The sequence below is a fragment of the Salvelinus alpinus genome, chromosome 1 (assembly GCF_045679555.1).
Source record: "Salvelinus alpinus chromosome 1, SLU_Salpinus.1, whole genome shotgun sequence".
NCBI lineage: Eukaryota > Metazoa > Chordata > Actinopteri > Salmoniformes > Salmonidae > Salvelinus > Salvelinus alpinus.
Window position 1 is genome coordinate 49693928 of NC_092086.1, and position 21651 is coordinate 49715578.

General features: G+C 45.4%; 1 protein-coding gene across 1 annotated transcript in view; it reads left to right on the forward strand.

The window, feature by feature from the left end:
* Positions 1–21651, forward strand: part of LOC139578949 (protein phosphatase 1 regulatory subunit 1B-like) — a 42862-nt gene that overhangs the window by 17895 nt on the left and 3316 nt on the right. Inside the window, exons 2-4 of the mRNA XM_071407106.1 lie at positions 16761–16844; positions 16960–17035; positions 18468–18605. Of these exons, the coding sequence (XP_071263207.1) occupies positions 16761–16844; positions 16960–17035; positions 18468–18605 (298 nt within the window). The remainder of the gene's footprint in view (positions 1–16760; positions 16845–16959; positions 17036–18467; positions 18606–21651) is intronic.

Sequence of the window (21651 nt, forward strand, 5' to 3'; positions counted from 1 at the left end):
TGTTTGAATCATGTCTGTGAGTATAACATAACTTATTTGGCAGGCGAAACCCCGAGGACAAACCATTCAGATCTTTTTTTGTTGTTGAGGTCACTCACCTTTCAATGGGTTTTCATTGGGAATCCAGATTTCTAAGGGACCTTCTTGCAGTTCCTATCGCTTCCACTGGATGTCAACAGTCTTTAGAAATTGGTTGAGGTTTTTCCTTTGAGAAATGAAGAACTAACACTGTTCAGAATGAGGGTAGAGGGAAGTGTACTCTTTGTTAGAGGCGCATGACCTGAAAGCACGCTCCACTTTGTTTTCCTCCGGTATTGAACACAGTATATCCCGTCTTCAATTTTATCGATTATTTACGCAAAAAAATACCTAAAGTTGTATTACAAAAGTAGTTTGAAATGTTTGGACAAAGCTTACAGGTAACTTTTGAGATTTTTTAGTCACGTTGCGCAAGTTGGAACCGGTGTTTTTCTTGATGAAACGCGGCAAATAAATGGACATTTTGGATATATATCGATGGAATTAATCGAACAAAAGGACCATTTGTGATGTTTATGGGACATATTGGAGTGCCAACAGAAGAAGCTCGTCAAAGGTAAGGCATGAATTATATTTTTATTTCTGCGTTTTGTGTCACGCCTGGAGGGTTGAAATATGATGGTCTGTGTTCGTTTGCTTGGGTGCTATCCTCAGATAATAGCATCGTTTGCTTTCGCCGTAAAGCATTTTTGAAATCTGACACGTTGGGTGGATTCCCAACAAGTGTAGCTTTAATTTGGTATATTGAATGTGTGATTTCATCAAAGTAAAATTTTTATAGTAAGTTATTTGAATTTGGTGCACTGCATTTTCACTGGATGTTGGCCAGTTGGGACACTAGCGTCCCACATATCCCAGAGAGGTTTTAAGGAAAGAAATTCCACAAATTAACTTTTAACTTCTCTGCGCTACGGATCCCTTTTACGGGATCATTTTCCTAAACAACCGCTGAATTGCAGGGCGCAAAATATTACAAAAAATATTTATAATCATGCAATCACAAGTGAAATATACCAAAACACAGTTTAGCTTGTTGTTAATCCACCTATCGTGTCAGATTTTGAAAATATGCTTTACAGAGAAAGAAATCCAAGCTTTTGTGAGTGTATCAATCAATGCTAGAACAGCTAGCCCCAAATTAGCATGGTCACGAAAGTCAGAAAAGCAATAAAATGAATCGCTTACCTTTGATAATCTTCGGATGTTTGCACTCACGAGACTCCCAGTTACACAACAAATGTTATTTTTGTTCGATAAATATTACTTTTATAACAAAAAAAACGCCATTTGGGTTGCGCGTTATGTTCAGAAAACCAAAGCCTCGTTCGACGAAAATTCCAAAAAGTATCCGTAATGGTCGTAGAAACATGTCAAATGTTTTTTATAATCAATCCTCAGGTGGTTGTTTTTAACAAACATAATCGATAATATTTCAACCGGACCGTAACCTACTCAATAAGAGAGAAAAAGAAAATGGAGAGCTACCCTCTCGCGCGCAGGAACTAATCTGAGGACACCTGACTACTTTTGAAAAATCTCGCTCATTTTTCAAAACAAAAACCTGAAACTATGTCTAAAGCCTGGTCACAGCCTGAGGAAGCCATTGGAAAAGGAATCTGATTGATACCCCTTTAAATGGAAGAAAGACTGGCCAGGAAACACAGATTAAAAAAATAAAAATAATCACTTCCGGGTTAGATTTTCAGGTTTTCGCCTGCAGAATCAGTTTTGTTATAATCACAGACAATATTTTGACAGTTTATGAAACTTTGGAGTGTTTTCTATCCTAATCTGTAAATTATATGCATATTCTACAATCTGGACCTGAGAAATAGTCCGTTTACCTTGGGAACGTTATTTAAAAAAATAAAAAATAAAAAATCTGACCCCTAGCGTCAAGAGGTTAAAAAGGCATACCTGTTAAGATGGTTCTGGAGAGGATGGCTGCCGTTTCATGGGCTCTTAACCAAAAGTGATATTTTGTTTTTAAAACATTTTTTGTAACTTATTTTGTACATAATGTTGCTGCTACTGTCTCTTATGCCTGAAAAGAGCTTCTGGAAATCAATTACTCATCTTGAACTGGACAAAGAATTTCTCCTTAATGAGTCGGACGAGAGGGATTTACTGCAGACACCTGAACAGGCCCTCATCCCCGTCATTTGCAGGAGAAAGAGGCAGAAAATATATCTCAGAAAGAAATTGGGATGCCTTGTGAGGATCCGCCGACGAGTGGCTAATCTACCCTTGCCATCCATACTACTGGCCAACGTACAATCGCTGGAAATAAATTGGACGAGCTAAAAGCACATATCCTACCAACGGGACATTAAAAACTGTAATATCTTATGTTTCAACGAGTCGTGGCTGAACGACGACATGAATAACATACAGCTGGCGGGTCATCCCCACGGTGACCGTACGTACATATCCCAACCAGAAGCCTTGGATTACAGGCAAAATCCCCATTGAGCTAAAAGCTAGAGCTGCTATTTTCAAGGAGCGGACACTAATCCGGATGCCTATAAGAAATCCCTCTATGCCCTCAGACGATCCACCAAACAAGCAAAGAGTCAATACAGGATTAAGATTGAATCCTACTACACCGGCTCTGACCCTCGTCGGATATGGCAGGGCTTGAAAACTATTACGGACTACAAATTGAAGCCCAGACGCGAGCTGCCCAGTAACGCGAGTCCACCAGACAAGCTAAATGCCTTTATGCTCGCTTCGAGGCAAGCAACACTGAAGCATGCACGAGAGCACCAGCTGTTCTAGATGACTGTGTGATAATGCTCTCGGTAGCCAATGTGAGCAAGACCATTAAACACGTCAACATTCACAAAGCCACGGGGCCAGATGGATTACCAGGACGTGTACTCAAGGCATGCACAGACCAACTGGCAAGTGTCTTCACTGACATTTTCAACCTCTCCCTGACTGAGTCTGTGATACCTACATGTTTCAAGCAGACCACCATAGTCCCTGTGCTCAACGAAGCGAAGGTAACCTGCCTAAATGATTACCGCCTGTAGCACTCAAGACGGTAGCCACGAAGTGCTTTGAAAGGCTGGTCATGGCTCACATCAACAGCATACTCCCGGATACCCTTGATACACTCCAATTCACATACCATCCCAACAGATCCACAGATGACGCAATCTCAATCCCACTCCACACTGCCGTTTCCCACCTGGACAAAAGGAACACCTATGTGAGAATGCTGTTCATTGACTACAGCTCAGCGTTCAACACCATAGTGCTACGGCGGTCATCACTAAGCTAAGGACCCTGGGACTAAACACCTCCCTCTGCAACTGGATTTTGGACTTCCTGACAGGTCGCGCCCCAGGTGGTAAGTGTAGGCAACAACTTGTCTGCCACGCTGATCCTCAACACTGGGGCCCCTCAGGGGTGTGTACTTAGTTCCCCCCATTCTCCCTGTTCACTCATGACTGCATGGCCAGGCACAACTCCAACACCATCATTAAGTTTGCCTATGACAACAGTGGTAGGCCTGATCACCAACAGCGACGAGACAGCATATAGGGAGGAGGTCAGAGACCTGACCGTGTGGTGCCAGGACAACAACCTCCCCCTCAACATGATCAAGACTAAGGAGATGATTGTGGACTACAGGAAAAGGAGGACCAAGCACTCCCCCATTCTCATCGATGGGGCTGTAGTGGAGCAGGTTGAGAGCTTCAAGTTCCTTGGTGTTCACAAACCAACAATCTAACATGGTCCAAGCAAACCAAGACAGTCGTGAAAAGGGCACGACAAAACCTATTCCCCCTCAGGAGACAAAAGATTTGTCATGGGTCCTCAGAGCCTCAAAAGGTTCTACAGCTGCACCGTTGAGAGCATCCTGACTGGTATGGCAACTGCTCGGCCTCCGACCGCAAGGCACTACAGAGGGTAGTGCGTACGGCCCAGTACATCACTGGGGCGAAGCTTCCTGCCATCCAGGACCTCTATACCAGGCAGTGTCAGAGGAAAGTCCTAAAAATTGTCAGACTCCAGCCACCCTAGTCATAGACTGTTCTCTCTGCTACTACACGGCAAGCGGTACTGGAGTGCCAAGTCTAGGTCCAAGAGGCTTCTAAACAGCTTCTACCCCCAAGCAATGAGACTACTGAACATCTAATCAAATGGCTACCCAGACTACTTGCATTGCCCCCCCCCCCCCATTTACACTGCTGCTACTCTGTTATCTATGCATAAGTCACTTTAATAACTCATGTATATATTACCTCGACTAACCGGTGCCTCTGCACATTGACTCTGTACCCCCTGTATATATCCTCGCTAATGTTATTTTACTGCGCTCTTTAATTTGTTACTTTATTTAAAGGATTTTTCTTAACTGCATTTTTCGGGGCTTATAAGGAAGCATTTCACTGTAAGGTCTTCACCTGTTGTAGTCGGCGCATGTGACAAATACAATTTTATTTGAATTGAAATGTATTCCAGGTGACTACCTCATGAAGCTGGTTGAGAGAATGCCAAGTGTGTGCAAAGCTGTCAAGGCAAAGGGTGGCTATTTTGAGGAATCTCACAAAATATTTAGGTTTGTTTAACATTTTTTGGTTACTACTACATTCCATATTTGTTATTTCATAGTTTAGATATGTTATAGTTTTATTCTACAATATAGAAAATAGTAAAAATAAAGAAACCTTTGAATGAATAGGTGTCCAAACTTTTGACTGGTAGTGTACATGTACTGACACACACAAACACAAAATCATGCACACACACACAATGTCAACCATGGCATATGAATCCTACCTGAGTCATTGTCACGCATTGAATGCAGGAGTGAAGAGCAGCGAAGGGTTGTTGTGCCCAGTGCAGGTTTGACTTGGTCCTACCAGCTCAGTTTAATCTTCCATACCCCTATGCTACTGATTAAAATACCATCACTGAGTCGACGCACACAGCCCATTAGTGCCAACGGTTTTATAGGAGAATGGAAGAGAAACATCCTGTTAAGCGGAGTGACACAGGGAAACCCAAGAGCAGACCCAGATGAGGAAACAGGGATGAATGAACCAAAATATTTGTTGCACAGAGAGATATGGAGTGCAGTAACTGCAATGAGGATAAATAGTGTCAGGCAGGGAAACAGGCACAGCAGAGTAACAGGATCTTGAGTAATAATAAATAGCTAGAATCATGAACTGACTGAGCAGAGTGGAAGGACTGAGTATTTGTAGAGGTCTTGATTATGGAATGAGTTGCAGCTGGTAGGGATCTGCTCTGACTCCAGCACACCTGTCTCCAACCACAGAGAGGGAGAGAGAGAACAGGGGGAGTAACTGCAGGTCAAGAAAACACCGGATGAACATCAGAGGGCGTAGCAGGAGCAGATGTGACAGTACCCCCCTCCACGGACGCCACCTGGCGCACAGCCCAGCTTGTCTGGGTGTGAGGTATGAAAATCCTGTAAGAGGGAGGGATCCAGAATCTGATGACAGGGCACCCAGCAGGGCTTCTCAGGCCCATATCCCTCCCAGTCCACCAGATGCTGCCAACCGCAGCCCCGAAGGCGCACATCCAAAAGCCGCCGAATAGTATAGGCAGGATGGTCGTGGATGAGCCGAGGAGGTGGAGGAGCAGCTGCAGGAGGGGACAGGAGCAGACTGGTTTAATTAAGGATACATGGAAGGTGGGATGAATTTTGAGAGAGTCTGGGAGTTTCAGATGAACAGCAGAGGGGTTTATGACACGATCAATCTTAAAGGGGCCAATGAATCGGGGAGCTAGTTTTTTGGAAACCACTTTCAGGGGCAAGTCCTTAGATGAAAGCCATACCTTTTGACCTGGAGTGTAGACTGGGGCTGAAGCACGTCGACAGTTAGCTTGAGATTGGGTCCTGGTGGAGGCACAAAGGGCAGCCCGGGCTCTCCCCCAGGTGCGACAACAGCGCATGTGGTCCTGGACTGAGGGCACCGCTACTTTGACCTCTTTGGCAGGGAACAAGAGAGGTTGGTAACTCAGAGCCACACTCAAAGGGAGACATACCTGATGAGGCGTTGATGAGGGTGTTGTGGGCATATTCCACCCAGGGTAGCTGGGCACTCCAGGAGGAAGGGTTAGCCGAATTCACACAGCATCTTTCAGTTTCCAGCTCCTGGTTGGCCCGCTCGGTCTGGCTGTTGGTCTGGGGGTGATATCCAGACGAAAGGCTGACCTTAATACCCAGAGCCGTGCAGAAGGCTCTCCATACCTGGGGTGTAAACTAGGGTCCTCTGTCAGAAACAATGCCACTAGGGATGCCATGCAGCTGCAAAACATGGGATACCAGCAGGTCCACAGGTCCACAGTCTCCCGGGAGGAAGGAAGCTTGGAGAGCTTTGAAAAAAAATAAAAAAAATATGTAAATAATAGTTAGGATGACTGAGTTACCATTCGATGGGGGAAGGCCAGTGACGAAGTCCAAAGCTATGTGTGACCAGGGGCGACTGGGTATGGGAAGATGATGAAGCAGACCAGGTGTAGGTTTGGTGGAGGTTTTGTTCCGAGCACGCTGAGATGAATTCCCAAGCGTCTCTCCATGGTGGGTCACCAAAATCGCTGACGCAGGAAGGCGATAGTCCGGTTCATGCCAGGGTTACAGGTGAGGTGAGTAGAATGGGCCCATTGAAGATCAGAACGAACTGAATCTGGCACAAACAGAGCCTTACAAGGACCGTTTCTAGGATCAGGCTGGTTCAGCTGAGCCTGACGAACACGGGACTCAATCTCCCAGGAGACAACAGCAACGATGCTGGAGGATGGCATAATGTTTCTAGCTCAGAACTTGTGTTGTCTGCGGTGAACTGACGGGAGAGGGCGTCAGGCTTGGTATTCTTAGATCCGGGGCGATAAGTGAGTGTGAAGTTCAATCTTCCAAAAAACAATGCCCACCTGGCCTGCCGAGAGTTTAGACGATTGGCGGTCTGGATGTAGACTAGATTTATGTGATCCGTCCACACAATGAAGGGAAGGAACGAACCCTCTAACCAGTGACGCCACTCCTCAAGAGCCAGCTTAACAACCAGGAGTTCCCGGTTACCCATGTCAATTTCTCTGCAGGTAAGAGCTTGCGGGACAAGAAGGCACAAGGATGGAGCTTCTGATGAACTGGAGTTCTGGGTAAGGATTGGAGCAGAAGTGAAGTGGTGCTTGAGTTCCCAGAACGCTGCCTCTGCCTCAGGGGACCAGTGGAATGGAGTGGAGGTCAGAGTGGTGAGAGAAGCTGCCAAACGACTGTAGTCACGGATGAATCATCTATAAAAATGGTCAAACCCCAGGAAATGCTCTAACTGCTTCAGATTAGCAGGTACAGGCCACTCTGTGACTGCCCTAACCTTGGCAGGGTCCATTCGTAGCTGTCCTTGCGCAATAATGTAACCCAAGAAGGACACAGAGGAAACATGAAACTCACATTTCTCCACCTTAACAGCTTATTCTCCAACAGCCTTTGGAGAACGTGTTGCTTGTGAGCCTCAAGGTCCTTCAAAAAAAATAAGAATGTCATCCACATAGACAAAAACAAAACACCCAATGACATCTTTCAGGACATCATTAACAAGGCTCTGAAAAAGAGCAGGGGTGTTAGTGAGACCAAAATGCATGACCAAATACTCAAAATGTCCAAGTGGTGTGTTGAACGCCGGTTTCCACTCATCCCCTTCTCTGATGCGGACAAAATGGTAGGCATTCCGGAGGTCAAGTTTAGTAAACACTGTGGCCCCATGGAGGGGTGCAAAAGCAGCACTGATGAGTGGCAAGGGATACTTGTTCTTGACAGCGATACTATTCAACCCACGGAAGTCTATACATGGCCTCAGTGACCCATCCTTTTTCTTGATGAAAAAACCCCAGCACCCACTGGAGAGGAAGGCCTGATTTGTCCGACAGCCAGGGAGTCCTGGATGTATTCTTCCATGGCTTCTTGCTCGAGGCGAGAGAGGTTATACAACCTGCTACTAGGGAGGGGAGCTCCAGGTTGAAGCTCGATAGCACGGTCTTATTGCCGATGAGATGGGGTGTGGTGCTTACTGAATACAGGAGCTAGACCGTGATATTCTGGAGGAACAGAAGACAGGTCTGGGGGATCTGGAATGGACTGGGGTGCAGACAAGGCAGGAGGAAGGGCAGAATGTAGACAATTAGAATGACAAAATGTACTCCAAGTAGTTACCCTTCCGGTGGACTAGTCAATCTTTGGGTTGTGTAGCTTTAACCATGGATGGCCCAGAACCAGAGCTGAGTGAGAACAGTCGATTATGTGGAAACTGATCTTTTCCTGGTGATTTCCAGAGAGACGCAGGATAACAGGAACAGTAGCTTTCCATTGAGAGCGTTGGCATCCAGAGGTGAATCGAGCGAAACAGTGTCCAGACCTAACTGATTAACGACCCCTCGGTCCAGAAAGCTCGTTGGCACCTGAATCGATGAAAGCAGGCAGAGGAAAAGCCTGGCTCTGCCACACAAGGTTGGCCTCAAGCAGGGGTCTGGGAAATGATGGGCAGGCGATTTGGCTCAACAGTATATCCCCCACTACTGTTGAGCCCCCTCTTGCTGGACACAGGGAACAAGTGGAGACCCGGTGACCAACCTGGCCACAATACAGACAGCTCCTAGTACTGATACGCCGCTGCCTCTCCTCTGGAGATAGATGGGTCCGGCCGACCTGCATGGGTTCAGGATTAGAACATGCCTGGAGATGTGATGCAGTCGGAGAAAGTGAGCAGGGCACTGAAGCAGATGTTATGGGACATGCAACCCTACCTCCCCTCTCCCTCCAATGCTCACGGAGATGGTTGTCAATGCGCATAGTGAGAGAAATTAGTTTGTCAAGTCCAACAGGCTCCTCTCTGGACACCAACTCGTCCTTGAGGGTCTCAGTGAGTGCGTTCCGGAATGCTTCCTGAAGGGCCTTGTCATTCCAGCCGCTCTCTGCGGCGAGAGTGCGGAACTCATGCCATTTCAGCCACACTCTGGGAGCCTTGATGAAGGGACAGAAATTGTTTAGCAGCATCCTTTCCACAGACCGGGTGGTCGAAGACCTACCTCATCTCATCTGTGAATCCACTGTAGGAGAAGGAGATAGGTGACTGTCTCTCCCACACCATAGTGGCCCAGGAAAGTGCTGCTCCCCGAAGGCAGCCAATCAAAAATAAATATTGGCTCATTCACTAGCATACGAGTAGGGCTGTTGCTCAAATTCTAGTTAACATTGCACAAGAAAGGCTCTGCAAGCGCCAAGATTACCATCATAGCGCTCAGGAGTCGGAACAAAAGGTTCCCGGGGCGGAAAAGAGGGACTTGAGATTGGTTGTGAACTCTGGGCGGAGGTTCGGACCTGTAGGTCAGACAGGCTCTGTGAAAATTCTTTGATGTTCTCCAGCAGGGTTTTCAGGGCTTGGTCATGTTGCTCAAGAAGGGTGCCTTGACCAACAAGAATTTGGTGAAGAGTAGTGGAGTCTGCTGGGTTCATCTCTTGGCCAGATCGTACTGTTAAGCGGAGCGACACAGGGGAACCCAAGAGCAGACCCAGATGAGGAAACAGGGATGAATGAACCAAAATATTTATTGTTGCACAGAGAGATATGAAGTGCAGATCCGGGGTAGCTCGGATGAGTTGCAGAAAAACCAGATGTGGAGACTGAGGTTGGAGTTGGCTGAGTAGAACAGGGTAAACAGGTCCTGAGGGGAATCCAAGGTAGTGATGGTGAGTACAATCCAGAGCAATGTAGTTGGGTGGTGAGATGTGGAACAGGAGACAGGAGCCAGAGCAGTAACTGCAATGAGAGGATAAACAGTGTCAGTCAGGGAAACAGGCACAGCAGAGTAACAGGATCTTGTGTAATAATAAATGGCTAGAATCATGAACTGACTGAGCAGAGTTTACGATCTGGCAGAGTGGAAGTGGCAGGACAGTATTTGTAGAGGTCTTGATTATGGAACAAGTTGCAGCTGGTAGGGATCTACTCTGACTCTAGCACACCTGTCTCCAACCACACAATCACACAGAGAGGGAGCGGGAGAGAGAGAGAGAGTGTACAGGGGGAGTAACTGCAGGTCAAGAAGACACCGGATGAACACCAGAGGGCGTAGCAGGAGCAGATGTGACACATCCAAGGGGGAGGTGTGAAAGTCACATAAATCAAAGTAGGTTCAAAACGCTCTCATTTTCCGCTCACCATCACTACAGCTCTACACACACACATGTACACACACACACACACACACACACACACACACACACACACACACACACACACACACACACACACACACACACACACACACACACACACACACACACACACACACACACACACACACACACACACACACACACACACACACACACACACACACACACACACACTGCTGCTGAGGGAAGGGTGGCTTATAATAATGGCTGGAATGGAGTCAATGGAGTGGTATCAACCACATGGAAACCATATGTTTGATGTGTTTGATTCCATTCCATTGACTCCATTCCAGCTATTATTATGAGCCGTCCACCCCTGAGCAGCCTCCACTGATGCACACACACACACTTACCCCTAGATCAGCATGTATCTAACCCACCTTCAGTTAAAATAAGGTCTCCATTTCATTTAACCTTAGTTTAACCAGGTGAGTCAGTCAAGCACCTTCTTATTGATAATGACGGCCTGGCTCTCTTGAAGCTTAAGAGCTGTAATATTTCCCCTGTGCTTGTAGGCTCTGTGGGGGACAGGGAGTCCCGTGGGGACACATACCGGCTGTAGCCCCACCTGTGTAGCCCATGAGTGGCCCTGTGACAGCTCATCAACAGCCCACGTCTGTGTACCAAATGGCACCCTATTCCAATATAGTGGACTACCTTTGACCAGGGCCCACTCTGGTGCACTATATATGGAATAGGGTGCCATTTGGGATGCACTCCTGCCCTACAGAGCTGCTGAGAGGCCAGAAACAGTTGGACTGATACGTAAGGATACTGAACAATGGCTGCAACTGAGGAGAGTTGGAGTGGGGGGGGGGGTAAAGTATAACAGGAGTAATCTCACATGCTGTGGCCCAGTGTAAAAGCCTACATGTGAAGGTCACAGATGATCTTATGTAACTACTGAAGTGGGGCGATTGAAAGACTGGAAAATTACAAGTGGTTGTGTGTTATGTCATCTGGCCTTCCCACCGTCATCCGCCCTGCTGCCACCGTCACCCAGCCGGATGTGTGTGTGTATGAGAAATGCCAGGTGTGTGTCTGTGTGTTTGACCCGTATACAGTGCATATTATTCTTTGGAAATGGCATGTGTGCATAATCACTGTGCATTGATGCCTGTCACAGTAGCTGTTACTCACCCTGACCCCTCTATGCGTTTATAGCTGTATATACTCACCTTCTCTATAATCGATGGTGACCTTTTCCTGGAAGCAACTTGACGCCATTCATTGGTCCATTACAGGAAGTCATTAATCACTCTAGCAGCCCTGGTAGTCTACAGGTAGGAGTGACGGTAAAGAGGTTTTAAGGGTTAAACGTCACCGTCTCTTCATTAACATGGGGAGGCCAGTTGTGATGTCAGTAAGAGCTGAGTCACTCTCACACACACTCTGAGGGTCCACACACACACACACACACACACACACACACACACACACACACACACACACACACACACACACACACACACACACACACACACACACACACACACACACACACACACACACACACACACACACACACACACACACACACACACATACTGTATAAATCCTTTTATTATACCATAATGACCTCAATTATCCAGCAACACCCTTTCAGCTCTAGGGCAAAAACACATACGCTTGCTCTATCCCCCTGTCTCTCTCGTTCTCTCATTTTCTCTCTCTCTCTCTCTCTCTGTGCGTGTGTATGCCGCTTGCTTTCTCTACCTTTTTGAGCTCCCTTGACATATGTTATTTTAATTTATTTTGCTCCATCTACCTCACTGTTCTTTTCTCTCTCCTCTCTCTTCCTCTAAAGAACAGCGACATCTCAGAGCTCACACCAGAGCCCTAGGAAGATACCTGGATTGGTACTATGAGAGTCACACCAGAGTCCTCTACATACCTGGATTGGTACTATGTATAAGACCACGAAGCATCCCAGTATAGTAGCTGGGACATGGGCCTGGTTAACATCTGGTCTGCTGTGCTCTGTCTTACCCACTCTTCCACCACTACCTCTGGCAGGGGGGCAGGCGAGGGGGTTGGTTTTACCCAGCAGAGATATCAGGTGTCAGCAATGCTGACCAGCAGCCACTGCAGCTGGCAGCAGCAGCCACAGCAACAACCAGGGCCTCTCACCATGTCAGTGGAGAGAGATGGAGACGTAGGGGGTCACACAGTGAGGGAGCCCTGCTGGGATGTCTCCCACCGAGGGTGTGGAGAGACGTCATTCAAGCTGAGCGCCATAATGAGATTACAGAACCCGGTGGGCACAGCCCGGTGATGTGGGGAAAGGGAAGAGAGATGGGTGAGAGAGAAAGAGGAAAACGATAGGAGAGAGGGGGAGGTTGAGAGAGAAGGTAGTAAAGAAACAGAGGAGGGCGGTTGAGGATAATGTCATGTCACTGTCAAGGAATGAAGAATGATATGTGGGGTGAACAGGATAAAGGGAGGAGAGGATGAAGTGGAATTGGAAGTGGGGGATGAGAGAGAGCGAGGGATAGAGGGGAAGTGAGGAGAGATATACAGAACATTCATGAGGAGATTATGATGTGTTGTGTGGCCCACCAAGCCTGTGCTTTGGCAACAGTGACCTGCTTGCTTTGACGCACAGCTCCCAGACCCAGGATTTTTCCCAAATGGAACGCTATTCCCTCTATAGTGTGCTACTTTTGACCAGAGTTTTGACCGGGGCACATGGGGCTCTGGTCCAACGTAGTGCTCTACTGTATGTAGGGAATAGGGTGCCATTTGGGACGAAGACCCTGTCTGCCCTGGATAACTAGAGGAATGAGATCCACAGGGTCAAACACAAACACATCCAGAGAGCAACTTCATGGAAAATAGAGAAGTGCTACTGATGTTGTGTGACACCATAAACAGAGAGGAGCAAAGGTTCAGGCTATGGCCAAGGTTGGCTGGTCTAGATCTAGAGAGGATCCACTGGTAACAAACTGGTTAAATCAACATCGTTTCAACTTCATTTGTCAACGTATTGTGACCTGTTGTCTACGTGGAAAATACATTGGATTTGAAAAAAGTCGTCAGCGTAAACTGTTGTTTTGAAGGTGAGATTTCAACCACAGGATTATATGATCATGGTAACCAATATTCAACATAGACAAACCTTGTATAAAACATGTTTAATTTTCACCTTTGAAACAACGTCATCTTCGACGTAATATCCACTATAAGATAGAAAGCGGTAGTCTGGGCAGCACCTCCTGCTGGAGAGCACCTTAGAGGCTGCTGTCCTATGTACATGGACTTGAAATCACTGGCCACTTTAACCAAGGAACACTAGTCACTTAAATAATGTTTACATATTTTGCATTACTCATCTTATATGTATATACTGTATATACTCTATACTTTTCTACTGTACCTTAGTCTATGCCGCTCTGACATTGCTTGTCCAAATATTTATACATTCTTAATTCCATTTTTACTTTAGATTGGTGTGTATTGTTGTGAAATTGTTAGATATTACTGCACTGTTGGAGCTCGAAACGCAAGCATTTCGCTACGTCCGCAATAACATCTGCATGTGACCAATAACATTGGATTTGATTTGATCTACAGCTATCTCGTAGTTCTCCCATCCAGACTTTTTTAACCAAGCCCAACACTGCATAGCTTTAATACTTGTCACTGTCTATTACCAATGTGCGCTAGTAATAACTATGTCAGATTCACTTCTCCATTCAACCAAAAATAAACGTTAAAGAATAGAGATGAAGTCAAATCAAACTGTATTTCGATTTTTGCTTGAAATGAAAACGGGAATCCAACATATCAATTGTTAATTAATTTGTAGACAAGCTGGAATTAAAGCCAAGCTCAGTGGCACCGATGGGGCTATCCATACAGAAGATACATCTCCTTCTAAAGTTGATATTGGGTTGCGTTGTCTACCAAACACAATTCAATATGACTTTTGTACGACAGCAAATAGCCTAATGTGAAGGCTATCTTACCAACTAATGTAACACTATTTCTTCAACCTTAAAATGAGTGGCCACATTTTGAGGTTACTGTAACAATAAATGTCTTCTTATGTAATCATAGAAAGCGTGTATGTTCAGGTTTGCAGGTCTGTGGAAACCTTCCCAATTGCTGTAATAATCTGCATAGACTCTCAAACAGCATTGATCCCTTGCACTATGTACTTTAATGTAATCTCAACTAACTGCAGTCCAGGTCATTTGGTCATGCTGTTAGATCAAACACAGTGATAACACATTCACTTGATGTAGAAATAAACAAAACATCTAACATTGTATTCCCATTTGAACTTGAATGTGCTTTTAAACGGTTGGAGGCGCAGTGATAAGACATACAACTAAACCAAATATCAGACATTGATCTTTTCCTTGGAATTTGGTTGTAATTTTAGATCAGGGGTTCTCAAACCTTTTGGGGCCGGTTCTCACCCCTTTTGTGTTAGCAAATTCATCACAGACCCGTTCGTAATCAGAACACAACCCAAGTGCGTTAACAACAGCCTACAAAAGGTTTTACTATGACGTCTGCAGTACATGGCTGGATTAACCAAGTCTCGGGCCCAGGAAAAGAACATTTAAAAGGCCTGCTTCTTGGCATCAGAGGGAACGTTCAGCAGTTTTCAATCTAATTTCCTGTAATTCTACACATTTTGTCATGGGACAGATATTTGTTTTTACTGTTGCAGCTCTAAAGCTAATATCCTGCAATTCAACACAGAGAGACAACTTTGCAGTTTTAAATTACAGTGCATTTATGTCAAATAAAAACAATTTGGGGGGGAATAGTACTGAATAGAAAAATGTACAATTGGTGGAGTACTGTGGATACCAATAACACTGTGTCTCCCAAGCCTATGTTGCCCAGTATTAAGAACATACATTGTAAGCATTTCACTGTTAGTCTACACCTGTTGTTTACGAAGCACGTGACAAATAAAATTTGATTTGATTTGATTGATTTGATTGTAGATTCATAATTTTACATTGTGTTGTTTTATATACGTTTAACTTATTCCACAGATCCTTGGCCAAAAGTCATTTAATCTGTTGTTAGTAATATTCCCCCCCCCCCCAAGATTATGTAAAAAAAATAAAAAAATAACCTCTGTTTTAGATTTTTTTTAAATACTATTGATAACACATTGGGAATTCAACAAACCTTTGGCTGTCTTTTTGAGTGGGTGAAAATAGGTTGGAATCTCATTAATCAACGTACTAAATATTACCCAATTGTATGCCCGGTAAGGAGACTTGTCATGAACTTCTCTGTTTGACTTTCCAGGATTCCATCCTTATAAGTAGTGCACTATTCATCTGACCTGAATGCATGTATCCAAAACAACTTACCACAGCTAGTTTGCAAACTGTTTTCTGTTTGATCTATTTTAGACTGTGGGAGACTGTGTTTGCGAGTCAATGCACTGTGAGTGTTGTTGCCAAACCTTCACAGTGGAGTTCTACCTGGAATTAAAACGACAGAACAGAACGCCCCATAAACTGTTCTCCTTGACCCTCTCTCTGCATTCCTTCCATTGTCAAATGAATGAACCTTGTACCGTAGCTTAAGAATGCCAGTGTTGACAGAATGAGAGAGCCGTCTGCAGTGTACTGTGAGCACCCAGTTAGAGTGGGTAGCAGGTTACCCGTTGGGACAGAGAGTGTACATATAGTCATTTTATCTTTATTTAACTAGGGAAGTCAGTTAAGAACAAATTCTTATTTACAATGACAGTCTACTGGGAACAGTGGTTTAACTGCTTTTTTCAGGGGCAGAACAACAGAGTTTTACCTTATCATCTCAGAGATTTGATCCAGCAAGTAATACCTACTATAGGGCCCTCACTAGAAACATTTTTTGATCAATTAGTCGCATGTTTTTGTTTCTACATGTTTTTGTTTGCAGATATGCAAACGTGAATTTATGCTCACAGACTTGTTTGCTTGAGTGACATAGTTTTGCATCAAACTACTGTTCTGCAGTGAATACCCACAGGCACATGCATATTGATTGGTAAACTATGTTTGTACCATATAATGTATATATCAACCATGTACTAAGTACATGACTAAAGTAGACTAAAGTAGAGTTCAGAGTGATACTGATTTCTCTCGGGGGGTTGCTCTGTTAAGTGGGCTAAATCGGGGTCACACAGAGAGTGTCTATATATACAGTGGGGAGAACAAGTATTTGATACACTGCCGATTTTGCAGGTTTTTCTACTTACAAAGCATGTAGAGGTCTGTCATTTTTATCATAGGTACACTTCAACTGTGAGAGACGGAATCTAAAACAAAAATCCAGAAAATCACATTGCATGATTTTTAAGTAATTCATTTTCACCTCTTGTTGACCCCTAAACTCTGACCCCTGGCCTTCCCCAACAGTACTCAGACTTGACTCCTTGCCTGGAGTCAAATTAGGAGAACTGGACACATTACAAGCGCTGATGAGATGGCTTACACCTAAAAAAAACAAATACCAGATTCTCTTCTTCTCTCTTGTGTGTGTCTAGATCCGACGCCGGCGGCCTACACCTGCAACGCTGTTCAGAGTGGCAGACCAGTGTTCTCCTGAGGATGATCAGTCCAGCCATCAGGTAACAGAGCGCCCCTAGTGCCTCAGATGATAACTGCATGTCACCCTATAGTCATGTGAATGGTTGCGTTATTTCAAAACTGTAGGCTACATTCAACTTGTTCTTCCTTCCACAGTGGATTGTAGGAGAGAATGGGGTACTCAAGCCCAAGCGAGTCAACTCAAATGTGTATCAGCCACCATCCCTGAAAGGTAAGCGTATAACTGACTGAGTAAGTAGTGTATACATGTCCTCTGTATGGTGAATTATCCCTGTGTTGATACTGTGTTTACCTTGCTTTACTGTTCTGTTGTCTCCTGATTGTATTATTTGTGAAATGGGGTCAGTGGGGTAAGATACACGTGACAAGTCATGTCAATCAGTTGGAATGTCTTTATAAGAGTAGGTACTATATACACACACACACACACACACACACACACACACACACACACACACACACACACACACACACACACACACACACACACACACACACACACACACACAGTTCTAAATGTTGCTTCATACTTGTTGTTTCACGCAGAGCCATAAACATAGAGCATGTGCTAGTAAGACCAGAAAAAAATATATTTGGAGGCTTGTCAGTAGATGTTAATTAAATAATTAAAGGGGGATTACTATATGCGTGTAGAGTGTTATTATAATAACCCAGTCTTTGTTCCTGTATCAGTATTCAATTCTTCATTAGCTGAGAGAGAGAGAGAGAGAGAGAGAGAGAGAGAGAGAGAGAGAGAGAGAGAGAGAGAGAGAAATTCCACAGTGTGCCATCACAGCAGCAAGATTTGTGACCTGTTGCCACAAGAAAAGGGCAACCAGTGAAGAACAAACACCATTGTAAATACAACCCATATTTATGCTTATTTATTTTAACTTGTGTGCTTTATCCATTTGTACATTGTTACAACACTGTATATATATAATATAACATTTGTAATGTCTTTATTGTTTTGAAACTTCTGTATGTGTAATGTTTACTGTTAATTTGTATTGTTTATTTCACTTTTGTATAATATCTACCTCACTTGCTTTGGCAATGTTAACACATGTTTCCCATGCCAATAAAGCCCCTTGAATTGAATTGAATTGAATTGAGAGAGAGAGAGAGAGAGAGAGAGAGAGAGAGAGAGAGAGAGAGAGAGAGAGAGAGAGAGAGAGAGAGAGAGAGAGAGAGAGAGAGAGAGAGAGAGAGAGAGAGAGAGAGAGAGAGAGAGAGAGAGCAAGGTGACCTAGACAGAGTGGGATTAAGAGAGAGCAGGATGAGTCTGCATTTTTTTAGAGAGCAAAAGAACAGGACCAGACAGGAGAAATGAAAGGATAAAAACAAATGCAGGAAAGAGTAAATACGTGTATATATAGGACACAAATGTATTATACCAGTCCATTACAAACTGCAAAACATGAAAGTGCTGGCTATTCTGCCTTTAAATTTGTCTGTATGTCTGTCTGTCTTGTTGGGTGATTGGCTGGCTGCTTATCTGTCTGTCTGGCATGCATCTGAAAGCCCATATGACGCATGGTACCGTTGACAGTGTTGAAGCCTGGTAAACCCAAAACAACCGATCCCTCTCTCCCTTTGTCCCTGTGTGTGATCCTGTGTATCATGTGTATGTGTGCGTCCAGCCGTCCAGAAGATGGCTGAGGCACACATGCAGAACCTGGGTGTCTACCCCCCCTTGGAAGACCCCTTTGAGGGGGAGGAGTACGACGACTACCCCTGTCATGAGGAGAGGGAGGAGAGATTCCCCACCAAAGCTGCTGGTGAGATAGGGATTCCATACACTGTCAACCAGTAACACACTATATACACTCACTCATATAATCGCATTGATGCTTTGACCAATGGTGTAACCGGCTTACATGTTTAGCTGTGTGTATAGCCATTGTTATTCAGTGCCCACTTTTAAGTCAAATGGGATGAACGTTGCACTATGCCATGTTCAAAACAGCAGGGCCTCAGATAAACTCTTCTCTGCGACAAGTAGCAGTGGTATTATATTAGCACATATTAGCATCACTCCACCAAATCTATCAGAGAGCACAGCAGACCTCCCTGTGCTCCCATCCTGCCCTGTGCCAGTCAGGGGCCAGAGATGCTTAGCCACGGCTAACAGTCTATCTGCTTTCTCTGTGGCATCAGTACTGATGCTGGGCTGCCAGCCCAGATGGCAGAGCTTCCTAGTGAAATCTCCCCTGTAGCATCGTTAAACGCTGTTTCATTGGCTATTACAAATCAAAAATCAAATCAAATCAAATCAAATTTATTAGTCACATACACATGGTTAGCAGATGTTAATGCGAGTGTAGCGAAATGCTTGTGCTTCTAGTTCCGACAATGCAGTAATAACAACAAGTAATCTAACCTAACAATTCCGCAACTACTACCTTATACACGCAAGTGTAAAGGGATAAAGAATATGTACATAAAGATATATGAATGAGTGATGGTACAGACGGCATAGGCAAGGTGCAGTAGATGGTATAGAGTACGGTATATACCTATGAGATGAGTACTGTAGGGTATGTAAACATAAAGTGGCATAGTTTAAAGTGGCTAGTGGTCCATGTATTACATAAGATGGCAAGATGCAGTAGATGATATAGAGTACAGTATATACATATACATAAGAGATGTGTAATGTAGGGTATGTAAACATTATATTAGGTGGCATTGTTTAAAGTGGCTGGTGGTACATTTTTACATAATTTCCATCAATTCCCATTTTTAAGGTGGCTGGAGCTGAGTCAGTTTGTTGGCAGCGGCCGCTAAATGTTAGTGGTGGCTGTTTAACAGTCTGATGGCCTTGAGATAGAAGCTGTTTTTCAGTCTCTCGGTCCCTGCTTGGATGCACCTGTACTGACCTCGCCTTCTGGATGATAGCGGGGTGAACAGGTAGTGGCTTGGGTGGTTGTTGTCCTTGATGATCTTTATGGCCTTCCTGTGACATCGGGTGGTGTAGGTGTCCTGGAGGGCAGGTAGTTTGCCCCGGGTGATGCGTTCTGCCGACCTCACTACCCTCTGGAGAGCCTTACGGTTGTGGGCGGAGCAGTTGCCGTACCAGGCGGTGATACAGCCCGACAGGATGCTCTCGATTGTGCATCTGTAGAAGTTTGTGAGTGCTTTTGGTGACAAGCCGAATTTCTTCAGCCTCCTGAGGTTGAAGAGGCGCTGCTGCGCCTTCTTCACAACGCTGTCTGTGTGGGTGGACCAGTTCAGTTTGTCCGTGATGTGTACACCGAGGAACTTAAAACTTTCCACCTTCTCCACTACTGACCCGTCGATGTGGATAGGGGGGAGCTCCCTCTGCTGTTTCCTGAAGTCCACAATCATCTCCTTTGTTTTGTTGACGTTGAGTGTGAGGTTATTTTCCTGACACCACACTCCGAGGGCCCTCACCTCCTCCCTGTAGGCCGTCTCGTCGTTGTTGGTAATCAAGCCTACCACTGTAGTGTCGTCCGCAAACTTGATGATTGAGTTGGAGGCGTGCATGGCCACGCAGTCGTGGGTGAACAGGGAGTACAGGAGAGGGCTCAGAACGCACCCTTGTGGGGCCCCAGTGTTGAGGATCAGCGGGGTGGAGATGTTGTTACCTACCCTCACCACCTGGGGGCGGCCCGTCAGGAAGTCCAGGACCCAGTTGCACAGGGCGGGGTCGAGGCCCAGGGTCTCGAGCTTGATGACGAGTTTGGAGGGTACTATGGTGTTAAATGCTGAGCTGTAGTCGATGAACAGCATTCTCACATAGGTATTCCTCTTGTCCAGATGGGTTAGGGCAGTGTGCAGTGTGGTTGCGATTGCGTCGTCTGTGGACCTATTGGGTCGGTAAGCAAATTGGAGTGGGTCTAGGGTGTCCGGTAGGGTGGAGGTGATATGGTCCTTGACTAGTCTCTCAAAGCACTTCATGATGACGGAAGTGAGTGCTACGGGGCGGTAGTCGTTTAGCTCAGTTACCTTAGCTTTCTTGGGAACAGGAACAATGGTGGCCCTCTTGAAGCATGTGGGAACAGCAGACTGGGCTAAGGATTGATTGAATATGTCCGTAAACACACCAGCCAGCTGGTCTGCGCATGCTCTGAGGACGCGGCTGGGAATGCCGTCTGGGCCTGCAGCCTTGCGAGGGTTAACACGTTTAAATGTTTTACTCACCTCGGCTGCAGTGAAGGAGAGCCCGCAGGTTTTGGTAGTGGGCCGTGTCAGTGGCACTGTATTATCCTCAAAGCGGGCAAAAAGGTATTTAGCCTGTCTGGGAGCAAGACATCCTGATCCGCGACGGGGCTGCTTTTCTTTTTGTAATCCGTGATAGACTGTAGACCCTGCCACATACCCCTTGTGTCTGAGCTGTTGAATTGCGATTCAATTTTGTCTCTGTACTGGGACTTAGCCTGTTTGATAGCCTTGCGGAGAGAATAGCTACACTGTGTGTATTCGGTCATGTTTCCGGTCACCTTGCCCTGGTTAAAAGCAGTGGTTCGCGCTTTCAGTTTCACGCGAATGCTGCCGTTAATCCACGGTTTCTGGTTTGGGAATGTTTTAATCGTTGCTCTGGGTACGACATCGTCAATGCACTTCCTAATGAACTCGCTCACCGAATCTGCATATTCATCATTGTTGTTGTTGGACGCCGTGCGGAACATATTCCAATCCGCGTGATCAAAGCAGTCTTGAAGCGTGGATTCAGATTGGTCGGACCAGCGTTGAACAGACCTGAGCGCGGGAGCTTGTAGTTTTAATTTCTGTTTGTAGGCTGGAATCAACAAAATGGAGTCGTGGTCAGCTTTTCCGAAAGGAGGGCGGGGGAGGGCCTTA